Source organism: Rhipicephalus microplus, chromosome 3 (assembly GCF_043290135.1).
Source record: "Rhipicephalus microplus isolate Deutch F79 chromosome 3, USDA_Rmic, whole genome shotgun sequence".
NCBI lineage: Eukaryota > Metazoa > Arthropoda > Arachnida > Ixodida > Ixodidae > Rhipicephalus > Rhipicephalus microplus.
In genome coordinates this window covers 33,962,374-33,988,292 of record NC_134702.1, presented here as the reverse complement: position 1 = coordinate 33,988,292, position 25,919 = coordinate 33,962,374, and the positions used below count along the sequence as shown (strand labels likewise).

At 44.0% G+C, this 25,919-nt stretch overlaps 1 protein-coding gene across 1 annotated transcript in view; it reads right to left on the bottom strand.

Moving 5' to 3' along the window:
- LOC119176775 (DNA repair and recombination protein RAD54B) overlaps window positions 1-25,715 on the bottom strand; it is a 61,831-nt gene extending 36,116 nt beyond the window's left edge. The window contains exons 1-9 of the mRNA XM_037428134.2: window positions 25,454-25,715; window positions 23,695-23,891; window positions 21,689-21,812; window positions 21,575-21,596; window positions 10,804-10,858; window positions 9,062-9,149; window positions 8,518-8,632; window positions 7,171-7,337; window positions 1,646-1,800 (exon numbers count right to left, since the gene is read on the bottom strand). Coding sequence (XP_037284031.2) covers window positions 1,646-1,800; window positions 7,171-7,337; window positions 8,518-8,632; window positions 9,062-9,149; window positions 10,804-10,858; window positions 21,575-21,596; window positions 21,689-21,812; window positions 23,695-23,891; window positions 25,454-25,549 — 1,019 coding nt within the window. The 5' untranslated portion in view covers window positions 25,550-25,715. The remainder of the gene's footprint in view (window positions 1-1,645; window positions 1,801-7,170; window positions 7,338-8,517; window positions 8,633-9,061; window positions 9,150-10,803; window positions 10,859-21,574; window positions 21,597-21,688; window positions 21,813-23,694; window positions 23,892-25,453) is intronic.
- Window positions 25,716-25,919: the final 204 nt, after the last annotated feature.

Below are 25,919 nucleotides of genomic sequence, written 5' to 3'. Positions count from 1 at the left end.
TGTTAGTAGACTAGTTTATACATGCTAAATAATGCAAAAAATAACACACACAAACAAGAAAAAAAACACCCGTTTCTCTTTCTTTTGTGGTTGCTGCACATCTTTTTTTACACCAGTTATAACAGCGTAATGATCTCACATAAACTTTCACATACAATACTACATTCACTGCATATAGAGGAAAACCTCATTAATTCAAAGTCACCGAGATTGCGAGAAATCCTAGAATCAAGCGGGTTTCCGAATAAACAGAACATAGAATAAGTGGGATGCAAAAAACAATTATTCGAAGTAATAAGGGCTGATCATTTACTGTGCCGGCTAGATTGCGGCTCCAAAAATTATGCTTTTTTGTAATACCTGGTCTTAATTTTGCCACAAACACGGAGGAACGGTAAGCCTGGCTGCTACTACCAAAAAATGCTACTACCAAAAATAAAAAAAAGGAACGAAAAATGCCGTTGTGATCAACAATTGCGCACCTGCGGAAAACAAGACATACTTCGCTGCAATACAGCAGTGACAAACGGGCAGCGTGTCACCTGCTCCTTGCTGAGTCGGCACGTCATTATGCGACCGTTCGCCCGTTCTTTTTGGTAACATAAAACATTTATTAATGGCTAGTGTGACGAAACTCGCAATATGTTTTGGCTGGAATACATGATCATTGAAGCTTTCGAGCTTAGCTTTCGAAGTAGGCGTTGCAAGCAATTGGTTGATATTTGGGGTATAATGTCCCAAAAACCACGATATGATTATGAGAGGCGCTGTAGTGAAGGGTTTCGTAAATTTCGAACACCTGGGGTACTTTGACGTGCACCCAAACCTGAGCACATGGGCATACAGCATTTTCGCCTCCATCGAAAATGCAGCCGCCACAGCCGGGATTCGATCCTGCAACCTGCGGGTCAGCAGCCTTAGCATCTTAGCCACTAGACTACCGCGGCGGGGGGTGTTGCAAACAAGAATTCTGCCATGAGTGCAAGTACGCTAATTGCTGCATCAAGCGACACTCGGAGGTTCACATACATCGCGAATTTCTCCAGACAGTCTTCTGTCGAATTTCTTTACAATCCCAGAAAAGATGGGTGAATCATAACGCGCTGACGTGGCGAGAAACATCCAATATGCTGTCCATGCGTCACTACTGTGTTGCAGTTAAACACATTTTGTTTTTTGCAGGCGCACGTTTCGGTTCACCACATGACTTTTTCTTTTTGCGCTGGAAGTAGCGAGGCTGGTGTGCTTCAGTTGCCACTTCTTGGTATCGCTACATTGATTTGCCCAGTGGCTCTGAAAAGCAGTTGTTTGCACTGATTTGCGGTGAAATAGGGATCAATTATTGACACATGACACCCATAGTTTTCGAATTAATCGAACTGGTGCTAACTGTCGCTTCAAATTATCTGCTCAGACTTACACTGCGAAATGTGGGACTGCGGAAACATTTCAAATTAAGCCAGATTTTGAAATAACCGAGTTTGAGATAATGAGGTTTCACAGTATATGTTAAAGTGCCATCATTTGAGAACAGAAAAGCCATCAGTGCAGACAGTATTCTGCGACAATTCATGAATTTCCTGCCGAGTTGCCATTGGATATGGAAACTAGCTTTAGAAGAAACAGGAAAAGAACAAATTCTTACGCCAGAATTGCGCCACATCCATCAAACGCTCTCATCTGCATGATACACTCGTATAGAAAGACGACACCTTCCCGCTGGTGAGGTCGCAGGCACCGGGTGAGCGAGTCTTCAACGACTACGTCCGTCACAGGAAGGTTTTTCTTGTTGTTGTCCCACTGAAATGCACACAGAGTCGAGCTGGCGTAATGTAACTCAATACTGTTATGCTATTCCGAATTGACGTCCTCCAACTCGTACGCCTCTTTAGAAATGTGCAGGCTTCTTTGCACTAGTTCACCAGATCAGAAACTGGATGACACAGGCAACACTAATGGTGGATGGGTTTAGTTGCGTCACTTGCTGTGCACTACCGCATTGCACGGGTTTCACGCCTGCATATTATCTCAAGCGTGGCAAAAAGTGCCCACCGGCAGACAGATGAGCACATTTGAACGCAGCCCTTGTCAAAGTTTCGCTCGTACACTCAAATAATGAAGGTGCACCTTACATTTAAAATAAGTTCGTTATATACAAAAATTCGTAATGAAGGTCTATTCCTAGCACTCTGTCTACTGGAAGAGTACTTTTCACTTACTTTGTTAGACCCAAAGTTGTTATATCGAGGTTGTTATATCAAAGTTGTTATATCGAAGTGACTACCGCATAAGTGCGCATCACAGTTAGTGGTGTCGATACAAAATCTGTGGTCACTCTTGCAATTGTTTCACGTGTGGTAACAAAGTTTGAGCAGTCAATATTCCTTAGTCACAGTCTATTTCTTACCTAACAAAAGTGACACAAGCACTTTGTCGGAGAATATTGCTATTGCTAATGTCAATGAGTACAGAGCTCCATAGATGCAAAACGCTTACAAGTGTCCTGTTCACTTCCAATTACAGTTTTAAGTTACATTCAGCAATCGGTGCTCTGAAAAATGAGGCCCCATGTAACAGGTTTTTCTAAGACCTAACAAAAAGGAAACCAAAAGCCACCCCCCTCCACCCCCACTTGTTTTTTGTTTTTTGTTTTTTCAGTACAAGTGCCGAATTCAATTTTGGGAGTTTGCAACCCACCTTGCTCACCACGTTTTAACATCCGCATGCTCGAACACTAGTGGCTGCCATGTCACTAGGAGATATCAATAATTTGGTCCAAATCGAGGGAACGAGAACATAGACACAAAGTAGCCAAGCCATTTTTCTAGTGCCACCAGCCTAAAAAAGTAGCCATATTGGTGCCAAGTAGCCAAACCTCGCCACCCTGATTACCAAATGCAGAAATGTTCCAGTTACATTGTTTACTTAAGAAAAGTCAAGTTCCGAAATATTTTACGTGTTCTGCCAAGACTTTGTAATATTTTTAAAAATTTTAGCCAAGTTTTTAGCTTAGTAACTTAGTACAAGCACAGACATTACTATTCCACAAATTTTTAAGGCAAGTCTTTCATTGCACTAGAAGCTGACAGTTGAACAAACAGTTGCACTGAGCAATCAAGTTACAAAAAAATTCGAGTCACAAATTAATGACTTACATAGTACCATGAGTAATGAATATCTTTTATCAGATATGTTTCACTGCATGAAATTTACACACGTAATATTTTTATTGCTCTTATAAAACTGTAAACAGAATTTGTCACTTTAAAATTTTTCAGCAATTTCCTTGAAATGTCAATATCCTAAAGAAAAGCCCATTTCCAAAGTCAATAAATCCTACTTTACTGTTAATGTAATGAATCTCCTCTTACTCAGTTATGTGAATGCTGAGAAAAATAATTTTTAATTTCATTCATTTGTCTAGACGCTCTAGAGGTACAGCTTCCTGTGAATGTCGTGAAATCTGTGTTTCCTTGTTACTATCAAAGTATTTTATTTGAAAGGATGTATAGATACTTTGAGTGAGGAATCACCAGCAACAGGTCTATCATCAAAATGAATCGTGCAGCAGCACATATGATCTTTGGTGTATTGTGGAACTGAAGACAGATTGAAAGAAAGCTCTTTGTTGAAAAAAAAAAGTAAAATTATTATTGTTAGCGCTTTACATCCCAAAACCACACCAGGATTATGAAAGACATCACGGTGGAGGGCTCCAAATATTTCGATCACCTGGTACTTTTTAATGTGCACCTGAATCTTAAGCACACAAGCCTACATATGCCTCCATCAAAATACAGCTAAGAATTAATCCTGCAACCTTTAGGTCATCAGCTGAGCACTACAACCACCAGAACATTGCAGCAGGTATTGAAACTGAACAAGTGAAACTGCTATTTCAATATACAAAAGATGATCAGCATTTCTTAAAAGACAAGTTTCGCAGCTGGGTCGCAGAGGAGATACAACGAAATCACCTCCTTCTTTCAACACGTACAAACAATGATAATACAGTATTCATCTGTTGCCTGACACTTCTGATCATTCCAGCGTTACAATGTGACTAAACACTGAACTCTGATGCTGATGTCAAAGCTTCAGCACATTTTGGCGAAAATTACTACCCTTCTGCCTCTAACTCTCCCATCTCCCAGTGTAGGACAGCAATCTGGACTTTCTATTCTGGTTAACATTCCCACACTGCCCCTATTACTAACAATGCAATCTGCTTTAACTAAGAAATTGAATTCTGGCGTTTTACCTCCCAAAGCTTTCATACAATTACAAGTGGAAGTGTGGACTTCAAGTTGATTCTGACTACCCAAGATTGCTTAACAATCACATTCGTCTGAGTATACAGGCCCTTCCACATTTTGCCCCCATTGAAATGCCCTAGTCGTGGCCTGAAATTAAACCCACATATATAGTGGGTAACCAACTAATTTGAAGTAACCTGCTTTTGTGCTGCGGCAACGAGTGTCCATTGTATTAGCCTCATTTTTTAAACCTTAACAATTGCAATGACGCAACAGAAGCGTATCATGTTTTGCTTCCATGTACAGTTGCACTCAATATGACCTGCAACAAAGCGGCCATCATTGATGCGGTTTCGAGTCTACACTAACGTCAACAAACATGAAAGTGCATTTGAAAATGCTGGTAGCTAAACCTGCTTATAACGAACCTCCATATCACAAATTCCTTTATATAACAAGTTTTTTTTTTTCCACGCCGTTGCTCCATAGAAGCACAAGTATTTGTGACCTCTATGTAACGAAGTAACAGTGGGAGACAACCTTGATATAACGAATTGTCCCCACGAACAATCTAGAAATTTTACTCCGCATTTTGGTACGAGCATGCATCTTTCGCGACTGCCCCATTGCCATCAAAGCGCGAAGCAGCGGCGGCGCGCACGGTGCACCAGGCGAGAGCGACGACTCGTTATTGGGCGCGGGTGGGTGAGCACGAGGCGGGCCTGCACCCCAAGAGCTGGCGTTTGCGGGTGTGTGCCCCCCCCCCCACCACTGTAAACCAAAATAAAAAAAAGAAACCTACTTGTGCGGGTTGACAGTGCCACGCCTTTAGTTAGCGTTACATATGCGGGGCGGCGCTGCACATGGAGAGCGCTTGACCGAATAGTTTTCTGCGGAGTCCGTGTCGTTCGCTCTTCGTTTAGGACGCCATGCGCGCGTAAATAGTTTCACTGCGCGCACATGGTGCGGCCCCCGACGTCGTTCAGCTTTGCTTTTTTATTATTATTATTGCGATAGCAATTACATGGACAGTCTCGGCTGGTTTTTTGCAGTCGCCGCCACCATCCACCGTATACGTATCTATATAAATGAAAACTCAAGAAAGGAAAAAAAAAAAGAAGCCACCCGCGCACGGCGCCCAGTTCATCCCGATGCGCGCTCATCTCCCACGCGTACTTTGCCCCGCGAATGGGGGGAGGGGGAGGTCAGATGCCTGTACGTGCGCGCTTATCCTTCGCTGAAGAAAATCGCGCGCCTTCGACTTTGATCGGAACAATTGCGTTTAGTTGCCGGGCGCAAAAAAGATCACTTCGCTCGCAGGACAGGCGGCGTTTGCGAAATGAGTGCGCTTTTCAAACACAGCAAAGTAGCAACTGGGGCACAATGTTGGTTCGCACTCATTTCTGTACCTGTGATTACGTTTCGTGCCCCGTTTTTGTTTAAACGGCACGTTAAGTGTCGAGCGGTGAACATTGTTAGTTCGCTCTCGTCCTTTGTATGTTGTTTTTTGTAGCATAATTTGTGCGGGAAGAGCGTGCTGCCCGTTTCCATCTGCGTACCGTTCTCAGCGTTAATTCCAAGTTGTTGCTATCGCATTGCCTCACCCTTGCGGCGAAACTGTGACTTTTCTTAATTTCGGACAACCGTGTCCTCACCACTGAGGGGATGTCAGATTAGGTGCTGATGGAAACTCTCCGAGACCACGGTGACGAGCTTCCGTCTTGCGCCGCGAGTTCGCAGGCTGGTATACCTTTCGCGATAAGCGCATTAGTTCCAGCAACACGACGGCGCGTTGAATGCAATGGGATGAACGCGATAGCAAAAAATCGTAATGTTATAAAAGTAAGGCTGGCAGCCAACTTTCTTGGATCCGATATCGCGGAACTCCTACAAAATGCTAGTGTGAGCAAATACGGCCGCTCCAGGGAGAAGTGCTCTTTTCACACAGTCTCTTCGCGTTGAAACAGCACTGATAATCGCCGAGATAGCAAGCGCGCCAGCAATCGCGACCGCCCCTAAAACTCAAGTTCATCATTGCTACTCAAGCAATCCCCCCCCCTCCCTCTCGCGTTGTTTTACGTTCGTTCAAGACGGTTGGTTTACTTACTGTTTGAACATTCAACAGCAATTCTAACGAGCGGGAGATGTTAAGCACTTTCCAGGCGATAGGGATGGGCCGACTCATTCAATATCTGCTTCAGCATAGCTCGCTTGCTTTTACCTGCTCGTGAAAGTTACGATGCACGGGGGCATGTTATCAATTCGCACTTGTTACGGAACATGGCAGCGATGGAAAACCCGCCGAGAGTGTCCATATAATTGCTATCACGATATCAATGCAGTTTTTTACTGTAAAATAAGTGTTTTGGGTTAGCTCTGCCTTCAATGCCGCTTTTGTTTAATTTGCGCGTTTATTTTATGAATTTTCGTACGGAACCTGCATATAACGAAATCCTCTTTATAACAATTATTTCAGGGAATTTATCAATTTCATTATATCTAAACTTAACTGTATTCGACACAGTGATAACGTCACTGATAGGTTTCTATTTCAATGCCACCATGAAGTGTTGGCAGCACTTAGACAAATATTTATGGTAGCGCAAGGTAACCGGACACAAGAACACGAGACACGCACACACAGCGTCTCCATGTTCTTCTCTTGTCCCGTTAGCTTGCACAACTATTGTTATTCAAACATGTCATATCAACAAGCTCGCCTTGCAATTTTACACCACTTAGACCACATGCAGCACGTTGCAATTCACTTTGGCCGCAGTTGTACTCGGGTCAAAAACTTGCTACAGAACATGCTATGCACAAGTTCCGAGAGTAGGCGTAGACGGCATCGTTTACAGCGTTTGCTCTTCCTACTAAAAATATGAGGTTGCCAACAAGCAGGTAAAGGTCATACTTGGTGAATGTTGTTTGGGCGTGGCATGACTAACGAGTCCTGCTTAATCTGTGGACTGGGTGGCAGGACGAAAACCTTTTTGCTGCTTGCATTGGGGGGAAGGCCTCCCACATGAGGGCTTCTGAAAGCAGGGAACTTGACTGTGGGATTTTGTTGTGCTGATGTCTCTGTGTGGAAACCAAAAAAAAAATTTTGTTGTAATATTTTGTTAACTGTAGCATGAAGTGCCTACACCGACAGCAAAATTGGTGCACGTACTCACGTAAGTGTCGCACTTTTGATATCTGTGGTGTTCACTAGCTGCTGCCCTTGCACAGAGAACATCCCGAACAAATTTTTTTTTTCAGTGTGCGATTTTCTCTACAATTTCGTTGCAACAAAAGAGTGAATGCTTTGATTAAGCATATTCAACAGCTTTGACATTGATATTTCATGTGTTTTGTCCTTGCCATATAACTCACCACTGCTTATACTTTTCTTCACAGCTTATGCACAATTAAGTTACTTTTTTGTCCAGCTTCTTTTTTTTGGGGGGGGGCACCACAGCCCTTTAACTTACTTTTCAGAAGTTAATGACGAACATATAATAGCTCCAGTGAAATCCCGCTGTAACACAAGAATGTTAATTCAGAACTTCTAAAAGACTATCATTTTTTTATTTCTTTGAAACGAGAAGGTTGAAATCGATGCGAGTTCAATTAAGTGCAAACAGAAACAGAATGCAAAAGTGGACAAGCTTAGGCACTAGAGGACCTATGTAGAACGCCTGACTGTATTCGTAACAGCCAATCGAATCGAACCATTTCATTGGTGTCTGTAATTTCATTGGTGCTAAAGGAAGCTCCGGCAACCACCTGTTCTTTGCTTTGTTTCTAGTCTATAGAAAACCACAAGGGTGAAAACACTTTTCATTCAATACTTATCTGTTTCGTGTACAAGACACTGAAACAAATTATAAACTCGAACTATGACTTTCAGACCTGCTTGATAGTCGGAAATTTCATATCTTCGTTCAGTTCAAACTATCCGAAGGCATTAGGACAACTTGGCAACGCAAACGGGACAAAGTAAGACGGTAAACAAACAACTTTATCTCATTCTTACTTTGTCCCGTTTATATTGCCAAGTTGTCAATATAAATCTGTACCGAACATCCCGCCTATCAACTTTTCTGCAATACAAGGGCCATTTCTTTGCTTTTTGAGTTCCATCATGTAAATCAAGACTACTACAAAGCCATTTATTTGCACAGGCCTGTGCCACAAATGTTACAAAACATCATCAGGCTTTTATGCACATTTTAGATGAAAAAAGGCAGCACAAGCAATTAGTATTGTTGGGTTTTACTAAGTGTAGGTGCCGAACTTGACTGTTTCGAGTCCTCTTGCGTCGCTGCAGGTACAAAGCCATCACTGAAACAGCGTCCTGATAAATAATCTTCAGTAGATATGGATGTTTGAATCTGTGGGGAAAAAAAAGACTTGACAAAATCAACATTTTTCACAAGAAATCAATGAATTGATAGGCACAAAGAAAAAATCATGCAGGAAATAGACAAGCCATTATGAGACTACGGCATATGTTCATTGCTATGTGCAAATGAGTACACTTACGCTGATGTTAGAGAATGAGTTCGACAGTCCTGGCCGTAATCAGGTCACATAGATAAGACAGGGTTTATAGTTGAAGTACCGTACTATGAATATCATGCAACTAATGCATGCTAAGGCGATAATGTGGAAACAAAGTGAGTGTGGTAACTCTTACATCAATGTAATAAATAAATGGTTACCTATCAAGTTCAGCAGCTCTATTACCAGAGAAAAAGTGACAAGTATTGCAGTTACGTAAATGAACATCATTTTAAACAATGCATGCATCGATAAATTACCTCGCATTCCTTGCCACCGATGCTGAAAATGCTTCCTTCTTCGATTGCATCAACCTCCTTCACTTTGTACCCAAATGCTGAAGACAATCTGCATTGTTTTCAGGAATTGCATGAAGAGAGAAGAAAGAGAACAGTTCGAATTCATTTTTTATATCTAACCAAGCAGAACAACGTGTATGTTGCGCATCTTTGTCCTTGCAGCACTTTCGGTGATAAAAAAATTGTAGTTTGTATTATCTGTCTACACATTTATAGAATCTTACGAATTGGTTTGAGTGCCACCATATTGGGCTTTTAACCTTTTTCTTTTGATTCTTTAACAATTAAATCAACAAGGTTACTGGAGATGCATACGCATGAAAACAGTTGGGTTGGTACACACTATGTTTTGTGCTCTTATTAATATGTGTCGCGATATAAAAGACTAGAAAACCGTGGCTTAACAGCCAAGATGGCGGCGCTCACATGTCTTGCTGAAAATAGTCTATAGACACTGATATACTACAATTGAATATCTTCAGATTCAGAAGGAGGAGCTCTAATAGCATAATCAACAAAAGTAAATGCAAGATGCTCATTTATAAGTAAGGGCACACCACACCGCATGAAAGGGCAAGACAGATAACTTGAATTAAATTAAAGAACGAATGGGAACCAAGTACTGAATGCCGGACATGTTCGTAACTTTTGTCGATGAAAAATAGCACGAAAAAGCAAAGCATGAGGAGAAAAACACACACAAGAAAAAGAGAGGTAACAGTGCATCAAGATCTGGCGGTTCCGACCTGCCAACCACTCCCTTCTTTAACTCTTGTTGTCTGTCTTTCCTTCCAACATTCATTTTTCTTGCGCCGTACTTAATGTAAGAGTGAACAGTAGACATCAACGAAGAGGATGCTCCTCTAAACTTACTAAACCATAATATGAGAAAACATTTAGTGTTGTAGCCCTCTTATGTGCTGCACTGTTGCACAGGAAAAAATTACATTTGCTCGATAGGGCCTGTCGCGGAGCTAGCTGGTTTACTAGCTAACATTTCCTGCAGAAACAAGTTTGCTCCTACAATTAGTAAAGTGGCTGAGCACGATGCTTAGATCAGTTGAAGACATTTATAACAAGAACAAGCTGCACAAGGCACCGATTACTATACTAACGTGCACGTATGATAGTGAGATTTACCGCAGGATTAAAATGTGACATTTTTTTAGGAACCATTGCCGTCCTAAAGCACCGAAAAGTTGATCACAATTATCCCACACACCCACACCAACTACGGCAAAGAAATGCTTCGCTTTCTCTTGCCGTTTCATTTGAATGTCATATCTGCCATTGGAGTAAAATTACGCATGTTTTTTTCTTTCCTTTCAAAACATTTTGTGTCTCTTACGACATGAGCACATGCCCAATCTGACTTTGGTGCAAATCTAGTAGTGCTTGTATCAGTACACTGTATTATTGATTTTCATATGTGTAAGACATAATTAGAATAATTTCTATTTTTTTCCAGTCTCACCTTCTGAGTTTATTGTTTTATATTTTTATGCTTTATTTTCGCTTGCATAAACTGTTAACAAACTGCTTGCTCAATATGCACATTTTCATTGCAATAAAATTGTTGTCTATGCCGTGCATTTGCAAGGAGTCGTGGTCCCAGTCGAGCCCTTTAGAGGCTTTCTGACCACGGCCCTCAGCATCTCGAATGTTGAAATTAATAAAGTTTCAAAGTATTGAACAAAACTCACTCTTTTCCCTCCAGGCTTCTCAGTGTCGCCGACCGTCCTTTGATGATGAGTACAGCTGCGTCAAAGAAATGCCCACAGATGGTCAGTTCTGTGCACATTAAAATGGTTACAAACAATCATGCACGAAAAAGGAGAGCAAACAATAAATGACAGTGAAATAAGCTAAATGAACTTCCAGTTGGCGACCCTGCCAACCGGTGGAGAGCAGATGAGAGATTCAGAAAACATAAATGCAAAAGAAAATATTCCTGGGGTTTTACACACCTGAACGTCACTATAGTAATGCATGCCATAGAGAAGACTTAGAATAAGTATTGTTATCTGGCGTTCATGATTACACAACTAAATCCAGTGTCTATGTGGATGTTTTTGCATTTAGTCACTCCTCGCTCCCTAAAAAATATGCAAAGTATGCAAAAGGAGTCGGGGAGTGTTCCTACCAGTGTGCCTACCAAAATGTGCCTACCAGGAGTCTCAAGCTCATCTTAGCTGGCGGGCCACAGTGAAAAAAATTATCTCCTGTCGGAATAGTGGATAATGTAGAAGTAGAAAAGAGAGGAAAGGTGTCTTTCTTTCTTTCAAAAAAAAAAAGAAAAGCACACTAACATTGCCATTCAAAAAGGTGAGCTTTTCAATATATATATATATATATATATATATATATATATATATATATATATATATATATATATATATATATATATATATATATATGAGATATAACAGACAGTAATGCCAAGGAATGTACAGGGGAAGTTATTAAAACCAATGGAATGTAAATAAGAAGAAAGAAAAGTGGATGAAAGAATTACCAACTGCTCACAGTTGGTAATTCTTTCATCCACTTTTCTTTCTTCTTATTTACATTCCATTGGTTTTAATTACTTCCCCTGTACATTCCTTGGCATTACTGTCTGTTATATCTCATTAATATTGTGTTAAAACACGGAAAAACGAGCCCTTAGGTATACACTTCTTTCCCTTATATATATATATATATATATATATATATATATATATATATATATATATATCTCCGCCAGCATGAGAAAATTACCAGCAAAATGTTAAAAGCAATGTTACCTGCCCATTCTGTTCCCGGTCGATTCTATTTGCTCCCTAAAATACACAAGGCAGGCAATCCGGGACGTCCGATAGCATCCAGTAACAGCGCATCAACGGAAAATATATTAGAATTAATCAATTCCTTAATAAAAGACATCCCCCCGAATTTTCCCTATACCTAATGGACACAAACCACTTCATCTGCGAAACTTCAAGTCTCAACATCCCAAGCGGTAATTTTCTGGAGACCGTGTACGTCTGCTCACTGTACACTAACATACCCCACCATGACGGAATAACGGCTATGGTTTCTGAATATGTAAAATTTGATTCATCAACTGGTGTAAGTGGCAAGGAAGTGTTTACACTTTTTGAACTTGTGCGAAATTATAACCATTTTGAGTTCAATGGCAAGCACTTCCTTCAGGTTAGTGTCACTGCAATGGGCACAAAAATTTCCCCAAACTTTTTGAGCACCCTCATAGCATCTCTTGAGATCCCATTGATTGAGGGACACACCTTGAAACGTTTCTACTACAGAAGATACTTAGACGACATTTTTATGATATGAAACCACGACGAGGGAAGTCTTCGCTTCGTAGAATATTTTAACAAGTTCCACCCGTTGATTAAATTCACGCACAAAATTTCCAAAACTAACATTTACATTCTTGGACGTCACTGTCACGGTCAAAAATGGCCGCTTGTCAACAAACCTTCACAAAAAGCCTACAGACCGTAAAATGTGCCTACATTTCAGCAACAGCCATCCAAAGCATTGCAAAAGGGGTATTCCATATTCTCAGGCCTATTGGTACCGAAGAATATGCACGGATATGCAGGAATTTGACAGACACGCAGAACGCCTAAAGCATTCCCTATTGAAACAAAATTATCCCGAAGACATTATTGACGATGCCATACTACGTGCTATAGCAATGTGAATTGGAATGATATAATTAAGGGGCCAAACAGAGTATATAAACTACTTCCCAAACGAACCTTGTACTAACTTACTCTTCATCAGTGCCACAAATCAACAACATAGTTTCCCACCATTTCCACATTATAAGGCAAAGCAAACGACTAACTTCAATTTTCGCGGAACCACCTCACAAGGTGTTCCTCAGGGATAAAAACCTGAAGAAGGACATTCTTGTCAGAGCAAAAACAAACCCCTCCAAAATTCAATCAGGGTGCCATCCCTGTGGAAAAGCTCGCTGCAAGGTATGCCCACAGATGGTCACAACACGTGAATCAAAAGCGAACTTCTCGGATTTTGAAATTCTGCATAACTGAAAGCCTTAATTGTGACTCCAGAAACGTAATATACGTGCTACATTGCAACATCTGCGGACAAGAATACATCGGCCAAACAGACATGCCATTTCGGCTGCGGTTCAATAATCACCGGTACCACGCCACTTCCCTCCCGAAGCTACCTCAGCCTAGGCATCTGCACCTGCCAAACCAGAGTTTCGAAAATATCAGTGCAATTCTTTTACAGTCCAGATTCCTAAACAGGCGCGAGTGTGAACAGCGTGAAGCATATTTTATTTTCAAATTCAGAACGTAAGTAGCCAGCATCAACGAGGACCCCGGAAGACTCTCCTGCCCCGGGAGGTAAGCCAGGAGGAAATTGGCAACAAAGATTCATAACTGGAGACCATGCTTGTTTTCTGACCGACTTGTACGTGTACAGTGTCTCTCCTTTTTCTTTTTCTTTTTTCTCTTCACGTGCACATACAAAGTGAAGTGTTTACGCTCGCCTACAACCTGAAGGCCAATGAAGGGAAACGAGCGAAGATTAAAGGTAAAGAGCCGACCGATCCATTCAGAGGACACTCTTCCTTTACGGGTCCCTACCGCCACCGCCGCAGCAATCTTGGGTGGCCCTACACATGTCAAGAACTGACCGGCACAAGATGAGAACCAGATGTGGACTTACACTGACTTTTGGATGTGCACTGTCTGGTATTGTGCTCAACGTTCACCGCTTTTTTTTTTTTTTTTCACACTTTCGCAAACCTTTTTCAAGGTGAGAGGGACGCAGCAGCAACTAAGTTTGAACATCTACGTTAGTCCAACTTATCCTCTGACAAAGGGAGGTCCCCTCCCGAAACTGTTAGGAAACAAATATATTTATCATTGTTGACAACACTCCCATTGTGTTATATCCCATATCTTCACCAAGAAAAACTGGCCCATTGAAATAATACTTTCAGTAAATATATATATTGTCACGTCGCTCCAGGGGGTGTCGACAAGGTATAATGACGTCTGAGCAACAGGGCTCTAACCAAGCGCGTCGGTTAGGCTTGTTTGCCAGAGCGGGGGCCAACGCGCACTTCTTTCTTCTCTGTGGTGTGTGCCTTCACCTTGGCATACGACCCACTACTAGAAGTAGGTGGCAATATTCCTCCTCAACCAAAAAAAAAAAAGAAAGAGCATGATCCCGATGCTGTAAAGTTATTGCAAAAAAAAAAAACCAAAACAAAGTAGCTTAAACAATGAAAAAGGGCCCCAATAATCAAATGTTATATGCGATAAGTTCACCAATAATGAGGCAATTGTCTGAGTACAAATAAAAAAAACAGGAAAAGTGGTCTTTTAGGAACGCGTAAAATAAGGCTTCATGCACACCACGTGAACTATGTCAGAGGTCGGTTATTTTCGTTGTACCCATCGTGACGACGTAGCGTCCGGAACCACTTCGTAGTTTACATCGCTCACGCGGCGTAATACTTCATACGGACCAAAGTATCTGCTGAGCAACTTTTCAGAGAGGCCACGGCGTCGAACAGGGGTCCAAACCCATACTTGGTCTCCCGGACTGTAAGATACGTCATTGTGACGCATATTGTGACGTCGTGCATCGACCTGTTGCTGCTGACCAATGTGTAACCGGGCGAGCTGGCGAGTTTCCTGGGCACGCTCTGCAAATTTTTCTGCGTCAGTTGTTAATTGATCGGCGTCTTCACAAGGAAGCATCGCATCCAGCATCGTCTGAACTTCGCGGCCGTAGAGAAGGCGAAACGCTGTAAATCGGGTTGTTTCTTGAACGGCGGTGTTATAAGCGAACGTCACATAAGGCAAAATGCAATCCCACGTTTTGTGTTGGACGTCCATCTACATGGAGATCATGTTTGTGACTGTCTTATTTCGTCGCTCAGTTAAGCCGTTGCTCTGCGGATGGTAAGCAGTCGTCGTTCGATGCCTCGTGTTACTTAGTCGAAAAACTTCATCAATAGGCTGTGCAGTGAACGCTGTTCCTCTGTCGGTTATCACTGTAGATGGAGCACCGTGGCGCAGAACAATGTGGCACATGAAGAACTGTGCTACCTCAGAAGCCGTGGCTCGTGGTATCGCCTGAGTCTCAGCATAGCGGATCAAATAGTCAGTTGCAACAATGACCCATTTGTTGCCGTCGGACGATAAAGGAAATGGGCCGAGAATGTCCATGCCCACTTGGTCAAATGGCTTGTGGGGTGGATAAATTGGCTGAAGCAATCCAGCCAGCCTGCTTGGTGGCGAATTTCGACGCTGGCATTCACGACAGCTTTTAACGTACTGCTTCACGCTTGCCGAAAGTCCGGGCCAGTAGTACGCCTCACTTACTCTGACGAGCGTTCGCGAGTAACCTAGATGACCAGATGTGGGCTCGTCATGACACGCGGAGAGGACTTCGTCCCGTCGGAACGACGAGAAGGTAAGCGCGGCTCGTAGAACGGGCGTTTTTTTTTTTTTGTACACGACATTATCTCGGATGGCAGAAAGACGTCACGACGAGGTATAATGATATGGCGAGGTATAACGGTGCTATGACCCTCCAGATAGTGGATGTGCGGTCGAATCTCTTCATCCTCTCGCTGGCGTCTGCTCAAGTCAGATGAGCTAAGAGCGCCCAGGAAACCGTCATCATCCTCTTCTTGATTGACTAAAGGTATGGGTGCACGCGACAGCGTATCAGCGTCTTCATGCTTCCGTCCAGACTTATATACGATGGTCACATCAAATTCCTGTAGACGCAAGCTCCATCGGGCCAGTCGTCCAGAGGGATCACGTATGTTTACCAACCAGCAGAGGGCATGGTGGTCCGTCACCACTTTAAATGGACGACCATAGAGGTACGGGCGAAACTTGGTGAACGCCCACACTACTGCGAGACACTCTCTCTCTGTGGTCGTGTAATTCACCTCGGTACGGGACAGTGAGCGGCTGGCATAGGCTATGACTCGTTCTTTGCCGTGTTGATGCTGGACGAGCACTGCGCCGAGGCCGATGTTACTGGCGTCAGTGTGCACCTCTGTGTCAGCATCATCGTCAAAATGCGCAAGAACAGGGGCTGACTGCATCTGCTGTCGTAGCTCGGCAAAAGCAGCCTGTTGCTCGGTAGCCCATACAAACGGTGTGTCGTCGCGTGTAAGGTGAGTCAAGGGTTCCGCTATCTTCGAAAACCCTCTAATAAATCGTTGATAGTAGGCGCACAAGCCCAGAAAGCGGCGAACAGTCTTTTTGTCTTTAGGATGCGAAAACGCGGCTACAGCGGCAAGTTTATCGGGGTCGGGTCGGACTCCTTTCGCGTTGACTACATGGCCAAGGAATTTGAGCTCTTCATAACCAAAGTGACACTTCTGCGGTTTGAGTGTAAGATCTGCTGATTGAATAGCCTGTAGCACACTCCTGAGGCGGTGAAGATGTTGCTGGAAGGTTTCAGAAAAAACGACATCATCATCAAGGTATACGAGACAAGTTTGCCACTTCAGACCAGTAAGCACAGTGTCCATCATTCGCTGGAACGTTGCGGGCGCTGAGCACAAACCAAAAGGAAGGACTCAAAATTCATACAGGCCATCAGGGGTCACAAAGGCCGTTTTCTCGCGGTCTCGCTCGTCAACCTCAATCTGCCAGTACCTGCTTTTTAAATCCAAAGAGGAAAAATAGTGGGCGCGGCGTAATCTGTCTAACGAGTCGTCGATGCGTGGCAGCGGGTACACGTCCTTTTTAGTCACGCTGTTCAGCTTCCGGTAATGTATGCAAAAACGTAGCGTTCCATCTTTCTTCTTGACTAGGACGACCGGAGAGGACCACGCACTGTTGGAAGGCTCGATGATGCCGTCGTCAAGCATTTCTCGAACTTGCGTACGAATGGCTTCTCGTTCCTTCGCTGACACGCGGTAAGGCTGTTGGTGTACTGGGCGGGCGTCGTCGTAAGTGATGATTCTGTGCCTAGTGATCAAAGTCTGGCGCACCTTACAGGGAGCAGCGAAGCATGACTTGAATTCAAGCAAGAGTTTTCGCAGTGCTGTCTGGTTTTCTGGTGTGAGGTTAGAATTAATATCGATATTGTTTAGAGACGTATCGGCGGCCTCCACTGCATCCGACGAGAAGCACATGAAAACGGTTCCTAATTCATCTGCAAACGCTAACGAAGTGCCACGGAAAAGGTGTCGGTGTTCGTTGCTGAAATTTGTAATGAGCAGTTGAGATCGGCCATCACGTAGCTGTATGATACTCCTAGCCACACAAACACCTTGAGTCAGCAGGTGTTCAAAATTACTTTCTGCAATCGCTTCACCGTTTCGCAATCCACAGCATGTGACGTCGACTATAACACTGGCTCTTGGAGGAAGCGTTATACTTTCAGAAGAAGCACGAAGAATGTCGGTATGTTGTTGGTCGTCCTGCTTGTCGATTGCTCGGTCGGCTGAGAAGGTGATGCGATTCTCTTGAAGATCAATGACAGCTCCATACTCCTGCAGTAAGTCAACACCAAGAATTACGTCGCGTGAACATTCACGGAGCACAAGGAAACTTGCTACAAAAGTTTAACCGCAGACCCGAACTCTACTCGTGCAGGTTCCAAGCGGAGAGACGGTGTGGCCACCAGCCGTTCGAATCACGGAGCCATGCCAGGGCGTGATTACCTTCTTTAGTAATCTAGTCATTTTCTTGCTTAGTATCGAATAGTCTGCCCCGGTATCAACTAAGGCACCTACTGCATAGCCGTCCATCAGCACCGGTATATCAAGAGAAAGCCGCACATATCGCTCAGTCGAATCTACACCCTTTACTGTTAGCGTCGATCGAAGGTCTTCAGCACGTCGACTGCCAGCGACCTCGCCTCTAAGGGTCGCTTGCGTTAGTTTTCCCGGCGGGGATTGGGGGACCGTGCGCCAGCATGGCGCTGTGGCGAAGATGAAAATCGCCTCGGCAACGGTGAGCGCGACTGCCGTCCAAAAGGCGGTGGCATGCGCTGTTGAGTCAGGTAGTCCTCAATGTCCCGGGGTTGCTGGCCATACCGAGGAAGCGCTGAATATACTGAAAAGCCGTGCAGCCCGAGGCGCCGGTATGGACACTGGCCGTACAAATGGTCCGCTTCACCGCAGTGGAAGCACAGAGGTCGGCGATCAGGAATGCGCCAAACATCAAATTTCCGAGGCGAAGCGCGTCTGTCGTCAAGGTGGTGTGCAGGGTGGATCGATGCTGAAGCATCTTTTCCATCGTGACGGCTTCGGACAAAAACTCGGCGACCGTGTTCGGAGGGCTCCGTACAAGGCCAGAGACAAGCCGCTCCTTAACTCCCCGCATCAGATGACGCAACTTCTTTTCTTCTGTCATACTCGGATCAGCCCGTCGGAACAGGCACGTCATATCTTCCACATAGGCCATGACAGTTTCGTATGGCATCTGGATGCAGGCCTGGATCGCTCGCTCCGCTCGTTCGTGGCGATCAGCACTTCTGTAAGTATCCAACAGCCGGCGGCGGAATTCGGGCCACGATGTCATCTGTTCCTCGTGATTCATTTACCAGGTACGTGCTCCATCTTCCAAATAGAAGTACACACGCCGTAGTTTGGCCGCATCGTTCTAGTCGTTCAAAGCAGCCACGCGCTCGAAGTCAACCAACCAGTCCTCGACATCTTCGAGCTCGGTGCCATGAAACGGTGTCGGAACCTGTGGACTTTCGAGGGTGTACCGTGTCACCGGGGGGTTTTCTGTACCTGTTAAAGTGGTTCGAACGGACGTGCTCATCATACTGGTGTGAACTGTAAGGTCAGCTTCGGGTGGTAATCCCCTGATCCTGCGGCTTGTCCGATGAACGGAAGTGTTGACTCGCACTGGGCTTGTGGTGCCGCTTCCAGGAGGGGTCTGAAACATCCGTGAGGGGCTACCCAGCACCTCCACCAATTGTCACATCGCTCCAGGAGGTACCGACAAGGTTTAATGACGTCTGAGCAACAGGGCTCTAACCAAGCGGGTCAGTTGGGCTTGTTTGCCAGAGCGGGGCCCACGCGCACTTCTTTCTTCTCTGTGGTGTGTGCCTTCACCTTGGCATACGACCCACTACTAGAAGTAGGTGGCAATATATGGCACTATTTGAAGGTCGCAGGTTTGGTTCCTGCCCACGGCAAGTTATCTTTAACCCACTTTTCTTTCTTCACAGTTACATTACAATTCCGAATCGGTCTAATAACTTCCCCTGTATACTTTCCTTGGCATTATTGTTTGTTAGATCTCAATAATATTTTGTCAAAACACCGAAAAACGAGCCCTTAATTTTACACCCTCTCTCTCTCTCTCTCTCTATATATATATATATATATATATATATATATATATATATATATATATATATATATATATATATATATATATATATTGTAGCGAAGCCTCCGAACTATGAAATGGGTCGAACTCTTGAGTACCTTCTAGTGGGGCTACCCAACAAGGACGCCTCTCGCGCTCCCCTCTGCCTGAAGGTGATGTGCTCTGCTCAGTATCCTCGGCTGCTGTTTCTGCCATTGATGTTGACATCATCGCTACCGAACAGCGAAAGGATAATTGGATCGGCCCGCTCATCGACATGCTCTCTGATCCATCCGCAACGCCATCCACGCGTGCATTGCATCGTCAAGCTCGCCATTTCGCCATTCGTGACGGCCTCCTACACCGACGCAATTACGACGCCGACGGCCGGCAGTGGTTACTCGTGATACCCCGCAGTCTGCGGTCAGAGATATGTGAATCCTTTCATTCTGATCCGCAATGCGCGCACTCTGGGCTATTCAAAACCTACCATCGCATTCGACAACGCTACTTCTGGCGCGGGATGTACCGCTATGTGCAGCAGTTCGTTCGCTCTTGCCTCACTTGCCAACGCCGTAAACCGTCAGCCCACATGTCACACGCCAGTCTACAACTGTTGCCTTGCCCTGACCGTCCCTTTGGGCGCGTAGGTATCGATTTGTATGGACCACTTCCTCTGACGTCGGCTGGTAACCGCTGGGCCATCGTTGCCGTTGACCATTTAACGCGATACGCCGAAACCGCCGCTCTCCCTGCGGCTGCTGCGCGCGATGTTACGTCCTTCCTGCTGCATCGATTTATACTGCGCCACGGACCACCCCAAGAGCTTCTCAGCGATCGAGGCCGTGTCTTCTTGTCGGAAGTCGTCGAAGCCATTCTGACGGAGTGCCATTCTGTCCACCGCAAAACTACTGCTTACCACCCACAGACGAATGGCCTCATCGAACGCTTTAATCACACCCTCGGCGACATGCTTTCTATGTACGTCGCTGCCAACCACACTAATTGGGATAATATACTGCCCTTCGTCACCTACGCCTACAACACCGCCCCTCAGAGCACGACTGGTTTTTCGCCTTTCTACTTGCTGTACGGAAGGCACCCGTCGCACACCATGGACACGATACTCCCGTACACGCCGGATCCATCTGAGTGTACACCTATTTCCGAGACAGCCAGGCTTGCTGAAGAGTGTCGCGAGCTTGCCAAGACTTTTACGACGCAAGAGCAAGAGCGGCAGAAGAGTATCCGTGATGGCTCCACCACTTCTGAGCCCACGTTCCTTCCTGGTGCGCTTGTATGGCTCTCGATCCCGACCTCTGCCGCTGGCCTCTCTTCCAAACTACGTCCCAAATACGAACGCCCCTACCGTGTCATCGAGCGCACCTCACCCGTCAACTATCTGATCGAACCCGTTGAACAATCTTCGGACATGCGCCGCCGTGGGCGAGACATCGTCAACGTGGAGCGCCTGAAGGCTTATTATGACCCGCTCATAATAACAAGCTGTTAGGTCGCCAGGCGGCTCCCTCTTCGACCCCGGGGTAATTGTAGCGAAGCCTCCGAACTATGAAATGGGTCGAACTCTTGAGTACCTTCTAGTGGGGCTACCCAACAAGGACGCCGCTCGCGCTGAGAGCCCGTGCTTGGCTGTGACTGTCGCCATTTTATATTCTCGCTCGTTGCCGGCTAATAAACGCCTTAACAATATATATATATACACACATATATATGGTTGATTTTCCAAGGAAATTCGACGTCATGTTTCACGTGTCAAGAAGCATATATGTATATATGTGCTGGTCCTCAGAATGACTGAAATCACCAGGTTGATTGTGCAAATAAAGTTTTTGCTCCACAGTTCTAACGCATTGAGACTAGTGCAATCTGTGTAGCCTATAAACATGCTTATTAGAACAGTATGCACATATGGGACAAAGCCAGCTGCAAAGTGGCGTGGGCGACAACCAAAACGAATGGGGACTGTGGGACAAGTGCTTGAGATCACTGAAGTAAACACCAGCAGATGCATTGTGCCTATAAGCAACTTCTAAAATGCACCAACTCCAACAAAGTCATTAAAGGCATGCAGACTAAATAGAGTGCTGCTACTCACCATCACCCTCCCACTTCTTATGCTGTACAAGAAAAAGAACAATTATTGTATAAATATTTCTGCCATTCAACATTCTTCAACAACACTGCACCATAAAATGGGAGCAAAACTCACTTTCTTCATGGACTTCTTGCACCAGACAACACTGTAGTAACGTGCGTTTGTACTCGCTCCTGATGCATCAGACAGGGGTAACTGTGTTCCTATACTCTTTGGTGGTGTTGGAGGCGCTGACGGACTGCATCAATGTTAACATCAGGTGAATGACCAAACTTCAAAGATAGTTCAGTGGGGATGTTCGCTCTGCCTGACAGTGACAACAAACAATTCTGAAAACCTACATGTAAAACTAAGAACTCCTAGATTGTTGTAAATGAGTTAACGAGATCAAGGTAAAGCAAAGGAAAGATGGGCAAGTTCTTCAGAGGTTGGCTACCTTGTGCAGCAGGAATGAAAAAATGAAAGAGGTATGCAAAATAAAAGAAAACGAAGAGAAGTATGAATGTAAAGCTACTTGTGTGTTGTTATCACAAGTGGATCTATGAAGCGGCAACATTGTCATATACAGCATCGATGTGCACTCTACAAATGTCGCTATTTGCCATGGCAACGTGGCAACTACTCTTTGACACTGTGCAACTGACAGAGCCACACAATTATGTACGGTGGATCTTTTGACCACTAAGGCCGTGTTACACGAAGGGCCGTCTTACACGAAGGGCACACTGACAGCAACAGCAAGAATTAGCAATGCATTCGAACTCCTCAGGCAGTGCACTAAGCGTGGGTGCAACATACGCTGGAGCACACAGTGGTGTGTCAAAAATATAGCACCCTTTAAGAACTTTACCACAACATGTAAGGCTTGTAGTGGTATTCTGCCAGTACGGCTATGTCCTGAAGAGCTACAAAGCTTGCACCAATGAAATTGCATCGCTTTCAGATTGCCAACCCTAACATTTGTTTGGAATATTTATTTTATCTCAGGATATTTAGATAGAAGTTATTTGCTACAAATCAAACATATTATGACTGTTTCATGCAGCGATTCTTCGAAATCCTGAAAAGTAATTAAACGACAATTGCAATACCTGACCAACCTACCAAGAACATATGACATGCCATACACAGGTGGCTTCTATAGATATTCATAGATATACATGGTAGCCCAAAGTAGACCAAAATTTTTAAAAATATAGAAGTGCCACACAGTTGGACAGGACTAAGGTGATTATGTTTGCCATTGCTTAAAGTGGGTGAAATTATATTTTATCCAATTATAAAATTAATCAACTTCTCAAATATTATAATCAGGATGTAGGCTTCAGTGATAAAATTGCAGGCCATCTTGTTTCCATAAAGAATATAATTAATTTAAATTGACCTTTGCCACCTGATCTTTTTTTTCTTTCAATTCCTATACACAATACACAACATACTCCTGATGGCAATTTTAATGTGCCCAAATTTTGCAATTTTTATGGAGAGAGACTGATGAAATTTAACGGAACAAAAATATGGAATACGATTCTCCTGGAGATTAAAACTGCATGTAATTTGGCCTAATGTGTGGAAGTCATTTTTTCTATCGAGTCAAGACACCTAAGCCTGTGTGTATGTTTGTTTGGTTTTCATCGTGTCACTTTTTAAATGAGTGCCTGTGTATAGCAAGCTGGTTACAAGCTAATGAGTATGCATGTTTGCAAGAGGAAATGTCTGTATTTATATGGTTGTTTTTGTTTCTTCCTTTAAAGCTGACCTGTACATTCTTAGTTGCACATTGTAAAGGACCAGCCACTAGCCCCATTAGGCTATTGGTCTAAATCATATTTGTTTATTCTTTTCATGAAAATAAAGTTCAATTGGTTGATTGAAAAACTGTCTGATCCAACTATTAATTGCTCCCTAATTGCTACATAAAGTATTTTTGTTCATGGCAGAAGAAAGCTTGAATAAAAGAAAGTCTCAAGTGGCTCATCTGTGTGGTACATTTCTCACACAAAAATATTACATTAGAAGATCTCAGTGTACTACGATTGCCACAGAGTATGCATGATGAATACTGTGAGCAATGTCAAAGTTAAACCATTTTAATGCAAGATTTGAAACTAATTAGCTACCTTTTGTGACAGCTCTCATCATGTGGTGAGCCAAAGCTGGGGCTTGGTATCACAGAACGTGAATGCTCAATGCAGACCTTCTTCACAGCATCTTGAGGTGGTTGTGGTTGGTTAACAAGGTTCATGATATCACTGATACTTCTTTTCCGAACCACATTGTCGGATCCAGTCGCAGCAATGTGAATGTCTTGCTGAACCTACAAGGGTAAAGCATTGCACAGTCATGAAGGATGACCTTAGTCTCTAGCAAGCCAACAAGCTTGGTGGACTCGAGGTAATGGAGCCAACGGCAAGCTGGCGCTCTCGTAGACTACATCACGCAAAGCAAACATGACAATCATTCTTCATTCAATGACGTTCATTTTTCAACAGTTGTTCCTCTAGCAATGATCTACAAGATATCTCAATCGCATCCGATGGGCACATGCTGATGGTGACAATGACTGTCGGTGGTGCAGTGTACTCCACAATTTTCACCATCTGTATCTCCTGAGGACAGCTGATGGTGCTCCAATTAGCACTGGACATCTAATAATAATTGTTGGGGTTTTACATATCAAAACCACGATATGATTATGAGACATGCCATTTCAGAGGGCTTCAGAAATTTCGACCACCTGGGATTTCTTAACAGGCACTTTAATCTAGGTACACGGGCCTCAAACATTTTCGCCCCCATCAAAGATGCGGCCAAGATTCGATCACGCAACCTGTGGGTCGGCATACGAGCGCCATAACAACCGCTGTGGGTGACGCTGGGAATTTCTATGAACACAGTTTCGCTGCAGTATACTAGAATTTAATTAGCTTATTCCCACTCGGTGACTGGATATGTCTCTCGCGGCAGCGCGGAATATATGTTACTCTTTAACAGTCTCGAATACTGTGGTCCAATTTTCACTTGATAGGGTTCGCACCAATGGACCACTGTGGGTTATGTGAGCAATAAGATGATGCAGTAGGTACTTGAACTTGTGGTCGACACTCACACTATAAGAGTGGCCATGAACCGAGTAGCTTTATATGGATAGATGGACAACTTTATTAAGGTCTTTCGGTGGGTGCGTTTAACACGCAGCGGGCCGCTCTGACGTCGAGACAGAGACCTTGCCCCTGCGCCGCGTCACGCGTAGTAGTTTTCGATGAAATCTTCAAAATGAAATATGAAAGTCATGTTTTCCCAATTTGCTAATCATAAATATCTAACGGTAATACACGGAATTACGTAACTTCTATTCTAGTCTATTACGTTTACATCTCGTAACAAGGCAGAAGCTAGTGGGTATGCGCCATACGTTGGAGGCAAGAGCAACAATAACGACCACCGCGAGGAAGCAGGTACGTAAGCGTTCCATTTTTAAGCATGAGATTTGTGACCACATGGTTTAGATGAAAAGCAGGGAACACTACTTGCTACGACGGTTGTATGGACTCACGGGCAGCTTAATGTCAAATGCGATCATTGTTCGCCATTGATACTTCAACATTCCGCAAAGTTCACGAGGGCGCGTGCTCGATTGATGCGAAGAGCTGGAACATTCTCCCGTCTACTTAGATTTCGCTGCGCGTTAAAGAAACGCCGGCGAGGTTCTGTTAGGTGTCGCAAACGTCATGTAGTATACATTAAAGCGGAGTTTTCCGCCACGACGCGTCTCGTATCATGCGGTCGTTTAGGCAGGTAAAACACCCAGAACTTAATTTAAATTTCCTGCAAAGGTTGTGGGCGTACAACGAAAGCGTGACCTAACCTAACATTTACCTTTTCTATCGCAGGTGAAGCAGTCGATCGGGGCTTGAGAAAGGGGCTGTTAAACTTCTTATTAGCAGATTGCTGGAGGATTGATGACTTGCGCATGTTCCTTTACAAGCGTTCGGAGTTTACAAACGACTCACGCGTGTTTCGGATAAGCACTTGGGAACAATTTCTCAAAGAATGCATTGGACGCATGCATCATGCAAGCAACTGCTCAATCAACAACCGCGCTATTTTTTCGCTTCCTTGGCTGCTCAGAAGCTCAGAAGCATCTGCTGCGCCAACTTTAGCCACAATAATAAAACTGTTATTATACTTATCGACAATATATATTTTATGTGGCAAGCAATAAAAATTAAACAGTTACTTCAAAATAACCGTAAACTTGAAAAATGTACTATTTTAACAACATACGCACGGAAGATAAAAACATATTTCTTTCCTCCGTGACCACGCGACTTGTCATCGAGTC